The sequence below is a fragment of the Montipora capricornis genome, chromosome 9 (assembly GCF_036669925.1).
Source record: "Montipora capricornis isolate CH-2021 chromosome 9, ASM3666992v2, whole genome shotgun sequence".
Classification (NCBI taxonomy): domain Eukaryota; kingdom Metazoa; phylum Cnidaria; class Anthozoa; order Scleractinia; family Acroporidae; genus Montipora; species Montipora capricornis.
The window spans coordinates 41,167,926-41,177,925 of NC_090891.1; the positions used below are offsets into that span (position 1 = coordinate 41,167,926).

General features: G+C 40.2%; 2 protein-coding genes across 2 annotated transcripts in view; both read right to left on the reverse strand.

Annotated features, from left to right (window-relative positions):
- Positions 1–4,520: 4,520 nt before the first annotated feature.
- On the reverse strand, positions 4,521–5,819 carry LOC138017597 (uncharacterized). Its single transcript, XM_068864640.1, has one exon. It carries the CDS (start codon positions 5,817–5,819, stop codon positions 4,521–4,523), a length of 1,299 nt encoding a protein of 432 aa, XP_068720741.1.
- A 1,512-nt stretch (positions 5,820–7,331) lies between these two features.
- LOC138017599 (uncharacterized) overlaps positions 7,332–10,000 on the reverse strand; it is a 6,856-nt gene continuing 4,187 nt past the window's right edge. Inside the window, exon 5 of the mRNA XM_068864641.1 lies at positions 7,332–7,604. Within this exon, the coding sequence (XP_068720742.1) occupies positions 7,332–7,604 (273 nt within the window). The remainder of the gene's footprint in view (positions 7,605–10,000) is intronic.

A 10,000-nucleotide genomic window follows, 5' to 3' on the forward strand; every position in this document is an offset into this window, starting at 1 on the left:
TGCCATTGCTGGCAATTATATTCAAGAACCTCCTTTAATATCATACAAACGGGGTAAATCCCTCAAGGACATGCTTGTTAAAGCAAAACTGTGAATTGAAGGTTTCCGAATTATCTGTGACCACAAACCTACAAAAGGGAGGCCGTGCAGGTCTGTCACATTCTTTCAACTTGATATCTCTTTTCGTTATGATCGACACCAGGCTCCCTAAATCTGAAAATGACGGAAAAGACTGCAATTATGACCTCGAGCTCCATTCTCAAACTCAAGTGATGTAACGGAGGTATTTACAACGGAGGAACTCACACCTGATGTAGTTCCACCGTTATCTGCAGGCGAAATGAAGCGGCTGGATGTAAGTATACTATGGAGTTATATCTCCGGAAAAATTCAACATTTTGACATTTGCCTTGATTGTCACATGCAACATCGCAGTTTTATATCCAACATTGAAGTTTGACATGGAAGTTTTCAATAATACTTGACATCGAAGTGGAAAATTCGGCAATTCACATTCGACTTTCAAGTTCAATTTGCTATTTACTGCCCTGTTTCTCTCCGCCTTCATTTAAATAACAACAACTTTGTTGAAGTCTCAAGCTTATCTAGTTGCACACCAGTTCTTTTCTTAACTGGGGAGAATGTTCAATTGATCAATTCAAATCGCATCAAGTTAAATACAATGTTGGGTTTTGGTGAGAGTGGGAAAACTGTAGAACCCAGGCGGGCAAAAAAGTAGACAACTGACACACTCAATCCACATTTAACGTTGAGTCGAGCCGGGAATAGAACCCGGCACACCTTGATGGAAAACAAATGCTCAAGTCACTGCCCCAACCCTGCTGCAAAACACTTTTCAGACATTTCAGGGCGAAGGCAGGGTAAAAGAAAAAGGCAACAGGATTTTGAACCCACCAATTCCGGCCAAAAAATTTCGCAAAAGAACACACATTTTTTAACTTCAAGTGGCTTTATTTGCTTTTATATTTATTGTTCATCATTTTTAACTACCAGCACTGCATGATTCAATACGCATGAAATAAAAAATACTACATGTATCTTTTTATTCGTTTGGTCGAGCTCTCTCCAGTTTGGGGAATGAAGAGGAGAGGTTCATATTTATCGAACCCAAAGGCCCTCCTCCTCTCCAAAAAAAACAAATACAGAAAAAACCCCGCTCATTTCCGAAAAACAAATTGCAACACTACGTAGACGAGAATGAACACTCGACCTCGATCCTTAAGACGCTCTTTCACACTAAGTCGGTCTCTCTCTGCGTTGAATACGCCAGAAAAAATTTCAATGATGATACAGTTTGTTTACTTAAGACTATGTTACTGCAAAAAAAACTATAAATGCAAAACATGGATAACCTTATTTTAAGAACATGGACAAAAATGAACTTCGATGACTCTGCAAGATCATTCTACTCTTCAAATTGAATCAAGATAATGGGACATCTAATGTTAGCCACTTGACTAAGGCCCTGTTTACATGGAGGGAGGGTAACCCTTCTAGAGGGGTTACCCTTCTAGGAGGGTTACCCTCCTCTATTGTTTTTCCCGGTTTCGTTTACATGCGAGATAGGGTTACCCCAGGAGGAGGGTAACCCTACCTGCTTGCTAGGGTTACCCTTCTAGGAGGGTCATGTTTTTGTTTATTTAAGCCATGTAAACGCTCGAGCTAGGGTTACCCTCCTGGGAGGGTCAAGTTTAGGGTGATCAGATTACTGTCATATTCCCGCCAATTACAAATATGTCTTCGCGTGGTTATAAACCTGGGGAACTATTTCGTCGAACAATGCTGGCAAGAGTGACTAATCCAAGTCGGAATGCTACAGAATGCCAAGAGGACGGTCAGGGCAACAGCTTGGCGGCTGGAGTAGAACAGGTTTCCGATCATATCGAATTAACAGCCGAAAGTCTCGACGAAGCCGACGGTCCGACAGGTGGAGTTGTACTTGATCAGCGCAACAAGTCAAAAGGGAAAAGAAAAGCGGCCAATCGTTCAGACTCGTCGGCGAAAAAGGCGAAGAAATGGGCATGGACTCCCGAAGCCGTTGAGGTATTACTCAAATACATCAAAGAGTACAAAACCAAATGCGAATTCAACGGCGTCGACTTCGAAGCTGATCTGTCGAGCATGTACACTGAAGTTCGCCGGTGCTTGGCTGCAGATTTTCCACACGATTTTAGGCCTGAATCCTGCCACGATCCTGGGAAAGAACTCAAAGATATGAACAGCGAAGAGTACGAGTCTTACAGAAAAAGGTCAGAAGAGGAGAAGCAACAAATCAAACTCGGATATCAACGGATAAAGGAAAAAGTAAAGAATGTAAGACAAGACTACCGTAGCGCAGTGAACAAGGGCACCAGGAGCGGCAGTGGTAAAGTGGTGCAAGATAATTACGATTTATTATCTGATATATGGGGAGGTTCTCCTTCTACGACGTCACTGCCTTTCGGCATTGACGGTGAATATGATGAAACCCCAGGATCATCAGGTACCATTTCTGATCGGGAGAATGAGGGCTCTGAAGGTAGGTTAAGTGAATTTTAGTTTTGTGCAAAAACCAAGGACATTCACACCCAAAACTCAGTAGCATATGAGTATGGATTTTTTGTAAACTTTGCGACGTACAGACTGACTACAAGATTCCGTTGCCATAAACTTCAGCTGATTTGGTGGGGTTGGCTGGTGTAAACCATTTTGACCCCCAGATGCTTATGACATAATTTCCTGCAAAATTCAGCAGGTGGCAATTTCATAAAAACACCATTATAAACTGTAGTATTTTGGCTTCAGTACTGCTTCCTAATATTATTAATAATGGGAAAAATCATTAGTGGCTATTATCATAAAGTCAGCTAAATAAAAGATAAACAAGACAGTTCAATGTTTTTCAAACTTATTCTGAGATAATTTTAATATTGTTATTATTATTTTTATTATTTGCAGAATGGTCCCCAGCTGATACATCTGGTTCTTCAACTGACGCCGAATCCAGTAAGAGAAAAGGTAAAGTTAGTGTTTCCAATATCCCCAAGCTTGTGGACAACAAAAGGAAACACATGGAAAAAAGTCTGTCGCAAGCACAAAGGGATCACCTTCTAATGAGTACCGCAAAAGAGGATATGCACTTAAAGAAAGACATGTTAGCCGCATTTGAGCGATCCAACAAAACATTGGACGACTCGATATCAAAGATGACAACATGTCTGACATCCCTTGGAGAAGGAATCGCCTCAGGAATGCGAATGCTAGCCATGGCACTAGCGAACCCACCTGCAAACCCCAGCCCTGCAATGCCCTATGCACAACCAAATTACCCTCCACAGTATAACAGTTATGGTAGACTCAATACATCTTTCCCTATGACACACGAAGCAAGCTATGAAAATAGAGATGCATTCCCCGCCTCCCATTATCAACGTATTGCAAGTGGTCAAGAAAGTGGGCACTCTAGCCCTTGTGCAACAGGCCCAATTTTATCGGCCAGTCAAACCTTGTATGAAGGTGACAATAATGACAGTTATAATTTTTAAACTAGCCATTAATGAACTTTTTTTTTCAATTTTAACTTGTAACTTCAAGGGTATTAAGAGACAATATTTGAGGATCACAGCAAGAAAAAGTTGTTGTAGAAAAAATTTAAAAAAAAAATTAATATAAATCAAGGTTAAGGTTTACTTATGTTTTTTTCTTTTTTACAAAAAGATGTCATGTCTAACCAAAAGAAAAGATTTCAGTGTTTTATTTCAAATTGTAGCAATATCCAGGTTTACATAAACTTCTATTAAATCATGGTCAACATGCAGTTCCAGAAAATATCCATACCCACACCACAGGAGGTCATTACCTGTAGATTCCCAGAAAGTATGAAGGTAAACAGGAACATCCAAAGGGCTTTCAGAGGGAAAGTTCTAACCGAAAAAAACCTTTGTGGAGGCAAGGGATACTTTCTGGGACAACATTATATTGATCACTTCTTGTATTGTTCTTAATAAATTATGATAAATTGTATTGTGATAAATTCTATTATTGAATGAAATTAAAAAATTAACATTAAGGATAGTGCCTAGAGGCATTTTTGCACAGTTTATGACTATGCCAGAAAAGCAGATCTTAGCAATGGCTATTGGAATCTAAAAAGATAATTGAGGCTAACCACCCTTTTTTTTAGAGATAATTAATAAACAGTAATTTTAAAGTGCCAAAATACAAAGCAATGTATCGCATTTTTTATTACTCTGAAGAATACATGGTTCCCCCCAATTTTCTTTTTAAATACTACATGTAAGAGCACTTGCTAAGTTCTACTTTCTCTGCATAGTTTTAAACCGCACAAAGATATCCCTGTATTGGTAGGTACCACCAATAGGAAACCTGAGTATCTTGAGATGCGGAGAAGGTATGCACAGTAACAAAAGTAGGCACCGTCCTTAATTAAATTTAAATTTTCCATGTCAAAATTATAGACTATATTGAGAACATGGATAACTGGGTAACAAAGAAAAAGATTAATGTGGAATGTGCTCCTTGTAGAATTGTGTGGTGATGTTCCTCACGTGAGCGCCCTCGGCAGAGTTGAAAGAATATAGGCGGTCAGGAGCATCCTCAGGCTGCTCTCTGTCACATGCAACTTGCCGTGCAACTGCATCATCTTCTATGGTCATATTTTGCATTTCACAGAAGTTGTGCAGGACAAAACAGGCATAAACGACGGATGGGACAAAAACCAGGCCCATGTCAATTCTTTTGTTCAAAATTTGCCATCTGGCCTTAAGCCTACCAAAAGCACATTCGATGGGATTTCTTGCGCTTCTCAACATATTGTTAAAAATAACTTCTTCATTTGTGCGTGCATGGGGGTACTCTTTCATGCAGTAGGGTAGAAGTGGATAAGCCGGATCCCCTAACAAGGTTACAGGTACCTTGTCATACCCTGGAAGAATTTCCTTGAACAGCATAGGTATCTTTTCCTCTTTTAACAGTCTGTTTACCCTGGAATTTGCAAAAACCCGTCCATCATGTACACTGCCTGGCCATTTCACTTCAACATCAATAAACAACCCTCTCCAGTCACATACTGCTTGTACATTCAATGTATACTTTTGTTTATAGCTAAAGTAGTCGTGAGGATTTTCAGTGGGTTGATTTATTGCAATATGGGTTCCATCAACACATCCAAACGCTTGTGGAAATCCATATTTATCTTCCATGCCTTTCACAATATCTTTCATTTGCTGCTCGGTTGACGGGAGTTTTATGTATTTTGGTCCCAAAACCCTGGCAATGACATCACAGACTTTACGTACAATCATAGAAACTGTACAACGTGCGATTCCAAAAGCATTTGCTGTCATAGAAAGCGAACCTTGGTCTTTTAGAAAGTACAAACTCAAAGCGAGTTGCTTTTCCACTGAGAGCACATCAAGTCCTCTTGGGCTTCTGCCAGGCTGAAGGTAAGGCCGTATTTCATCTGCTAGCGCTATAAATACATCACGATCCATTCTCAAATTTTTCTTCCACTCTGACTCGGGCAGAATTCCGTTGTAGAGGTTCTGCCACCACTGTTCTGTGCGACCTGGATTTCGCCAAAGTCTTCCTCGCCGGAAAACTGCTCTCCTTCGTAGGTATCTGAGTCGTGCCACTGCTGCATTGGACTGGTGAGCTGCCTGTAGCGTCATTTGCTGTTGACGACGTCTTTCTTTCAGTAGTAACAAAAACAATAACCCATAGCACTGAAACGCCGCCGCTAAGAATGTGATCGCGAGCAAATTTGAGTTTACCGCCAAAACATCTCGTTTGTCCGCCATTTTGGTGTTGACATGCTAAGCGACCGCGCGATGGCTTCAGGTTTCCGCGGTTTTGTTGGCAGAGATAGCCCCGGGGGTAACCCTATACATGTAAACGGGAGCTATCTATTGACCCTTCTAGAAGGGTAACCCTTCTAGGAGGGTTACCCTCCCTCCATGTAAACAGGGCCTAAGTTAACCTTAAGTACACTTGAGCCCTACTTCAGATGTGAACGGCAGTTCCTTTAAAGAAGCCGAAGTGCACTCTCAAGTTTTTACGATATCAAAACACATTCCGGAAACGGATTGATAACTCGATTACTTTAAAAGCATACTTTGAATTCTAATATAAACGCTCATCACGGTAATGTCAAGTGTACTTGAGCTCTGGTCATCCTTAATAAGGTATAGAATAGGTGGGTTCATACCAGCGGAATAAGTACACCTTAAGTATACCCGAGCTCAAGTGTACTTAAGATCGTCCATGTTTACTTACCGTGATGAACGTTCATATTAGAATTCAAAATATGCTTTCAATGTAATCGTGTTGTCAACCAATTTCCCGCCGCACAACATACTTGATTGACGTCCGTTTCGGGAATGTGTTTTGATAGTAGATAAGTAAGCTCGTAAGTATGGTCTGAACTAGATTTCAGAGTGCACTTCGGCTTCTTTGAAGGAAATACGTTACGGTGACCACAAAGTAGGAAAAAAACCCGTTCACATCTGAATTAGGGCTCAAGTGTACTTAAGGTATCCTTAGTCCGCTAGTAACAGCCGCAATGACGAATCCAACGCAAAAAGCAAAAATAGGGTGTGCAAACTCGGATTACTATCAACCGACACCCAAGTCGAAGGGGAAACCAACAAAGGGTGCGTTTTGTTCCTGTAAAATAGAAAGAAAAGAGGCTGATTAATGTTTTAGAACGCTTTCCTTTTGTCAGAACTGGCAGGCCAGACCCATCAGTTTGCAAAGAAAACAGAACATTCTTGCGGAGGAGTATATATATCACCCTCCAAGTGTGTTAACTTGAGTTCAAGGCCTTCAAAATGCCCGGTCTGGCCGGTCATGATCACTTCTGTCAAATGGAAACCGTCTTTAGTTTATATTTGTCATCAAGGTCAATCAAGAACATGGATTATAAAACGCAGATGAAAGATTGTTTGAGTGTAAACAAATAGCTAATAAAGAAGATGTGGTCGGTGCTGTGTCGATCGATGGGCGTTTGAAACAAGGGAATTTGGTAATATCAACTGTCATTGATTAAAGTAAATTGACAAATGTAAGGAGATTGAAAAGCTGATATTTCGAGCGGAGAGTTTTAATGTAAACTGATGTGTAGTACACTTAGCTGTCAAGCTGGTTCTGAAGGAAACGCGGCAATTCAACCTAAACCCAAGTGGGAGGGAGGCTTGGCCGAATTCGGGACATCCCGAAGACAAATCCGGCCAGCTGAACGGGATCTACGCCCAGCCTTACGCAAATCAAGCCACTACGATCACAGGTCCACTTCACCTAGTAGTTTGCTAAAACTACTCGCGCCCCATTCTCAGCAAGTCAGAGGTCGCATTTTTCCAGGTTGCCGCAATATGACGAATACTCTTATCTATTAAAATACGGTTTAACTTACGCTTTAAGACTTCTTTCTTTTCCACTACGGCTGAAAGGGAGCTTATCTCCTTCAGGAGATAAATGGGATACTTGGCGCACATAATTGCCATCTCATCGCTTATATTGGCACGATCATTGAGAGTTACTTCGGTCGCATACTGAAACGTTTTCTCAGTGGAGGTCATGGTCTTTTTCTGCAGAGAAAAACAACGCACAAACCTGACTCATCGTCTTACATCACACATCGCGCACCTTCTTTATCTAAGACATGCGCAAAAAACAAGAGCTCTGGTATCGCGCAGAGGTTCGACGCGGAAGTGATATATCAGTTTATAGGTGCCAAATTGTTCCCTATTGGAAAATCTCCAAATCTGAAAATTATCTAACAAGGTATACGTATTAGGTACTTGCTCTCGCCATGGTGAAATATCAACAAATCCAAGTTCAAAGGAAATGAAATTGAATCTCGATCAACATCTACAACAACAAGGTTTATTTATACCACACACGAAAAAGGAGAAAAGAACAAAAAATTAAGACAACTACCAAGATGTAATTAAGGAAAATAACTAAAAAGCTAATCTAGCTAGGAGGTGTAGTAGTAGTCAAATTACAATGGTAGTAGTTGTCAACGGAGGCAGAAGTATAAAAGCAAGAATACAACAAAGTAAATAAAAAATAATAATAAAGATAATTTTAAACCCACACAACTACAATAAGTCAGGGAATAGAGAAAACAACAGAAGAGAGAAAATAAAAATTCAAATTAATGGGAATCGAAAATTCTTAGCGACATAATAAAATATGTTATTATATAGATACTGATGAAATACCAGGATTTCTCCTTTTACTAAAAAATCATATCTTCACCGCGCGCAGTGAACATATCATTTTTATCTTTCACATGTGAGGATATAGGTGTTGTCATGGTAACCAACACGATTAGCCAATAAAACGCGAGCTTTCTCTTCATTGTAAGATACTTTTGTGATTTAATATGAATAAATAAATAAATAAATAAATATTGCTAGTGCTAACCACCCTTACTTGCAGTCGAGGACTGAATAGCGAAGGGCGCGGCTCACGACATCGGGCTGAAAGCATACAAAGGCGCCTCTGGCTGCCGCTATACAGTCCATGTTTGATGTCGGAGCACAGCACCACAGCTCGATGTTAATTAGCTGTGAGTCGATTTTGATGAGGGAGGAAAACCGGAGTACCCGGAGACAAACCCTCGAGTCAGGTTGAGATCGACTGAAACTCAGCCCACACGCTGGCCGAGGCCAGAATTGAACACCGGCTCGAGGTGGTGGGAGGCCCGATAGATAACCACTAAGCCACCCTGACACCCAAATAATTCTTCTCTACCACAGTAACATTTTTATTGCAAAATTTTACATTATCATGATTGTTTTTCATAACTTTCATTTCACAACATGCGTGATTTAGCGGTTGGTGACCACTTTTTCATCATTTCGAAAATGAGAAAAAAAAGTTGTTTTTAATCTAGACATTTCATCAATATCTATTTAATAAACAGAACATTACATGACCGCTTGGGGATACGAATTTTTTCTTCTCGTGCTGAAAGTATCTCTCACTCGTTCGCTTCGCTCACTTGATTGATTGATTGATTGATTGATCAGTTTATTTACCCCTCTTGCAGCTACAGCTGAATTACAAGGGCACCAGCAACTATATTATTGAATAATATTATTATTAAATGTAAACAATTACGTTGTAAACAGATCAACTATAATTCCATTTGACTAGTGTTATGGTATTGTAATATGTATCGTATGTAGTGCAAGTTAATGTAGTGCAAGTATTGTGTAAGAAGTAAGTACAAGTGTAAATCATGTAACATGTATCGTATGTAGTACAATAGAAAAAAAATAAAAAAAATAAAAAAATAAAAAAACTATATTATTGAATTTGTAAGTACAAAAATTGTTCATCCGTTCAGTCCTGGCAACTACTTCAACACTGCTATTTGCAACAGAGCCAGAGCGAAGAGAATACCCATGGTGGGTTTCAGGGGGAATGAGTATTATGTTTGAAAGAAAACCTTTATCTCGGAAATTCTGCATTAACTTTTGGCATGATTTTTCCCGCCTTTGACTGAGGGCCAGCAAGCCTGAACGGCTAAGGGCTACATCATATGGCAGCCCAGGGAAAATAATGTTAAATGCCCTGTTTTGTATCAATTCTAGGGTTTTGCTCAGATAAACCGGAAGGTCTGCCCAGACGGGTTCTGCATATTCAATAACTGATCTAACCAGACTACAGTATACTTGAACCAAATCCTGGTAGGCCACGCCACATTTCCTTAACACGTGAGAGATACTTTCAGCACTCGAAGATAAAATTCGTATCCTCGCGCGGCCATGTAATATCCTCTATTTAAAAGCTCAACGCAAATGGAGCGAATAAGAAAAACTTGCAAAGACACAAAAAGAAGTAACTAAAGAGGGCGTAAAAGGTCAAAAAGTCCTACAACAGACTCAGAAAATTTCAGCTTACAAAAACGCGTCCGCCCCATGAACACCTCGACCCAGTCGAGCAACTGATGTTGGAACGACTAGCCCGG

Excerpts from the sequence above, each read along its gene's own strand:
- LOC138017597 (XM_068864640.1), bottom strand. The coding sequence starts at position 5,819 with ATGGCGGACAAACGAGATGTTTTGGCGGTAAACTCAAATTTGCTCGCG.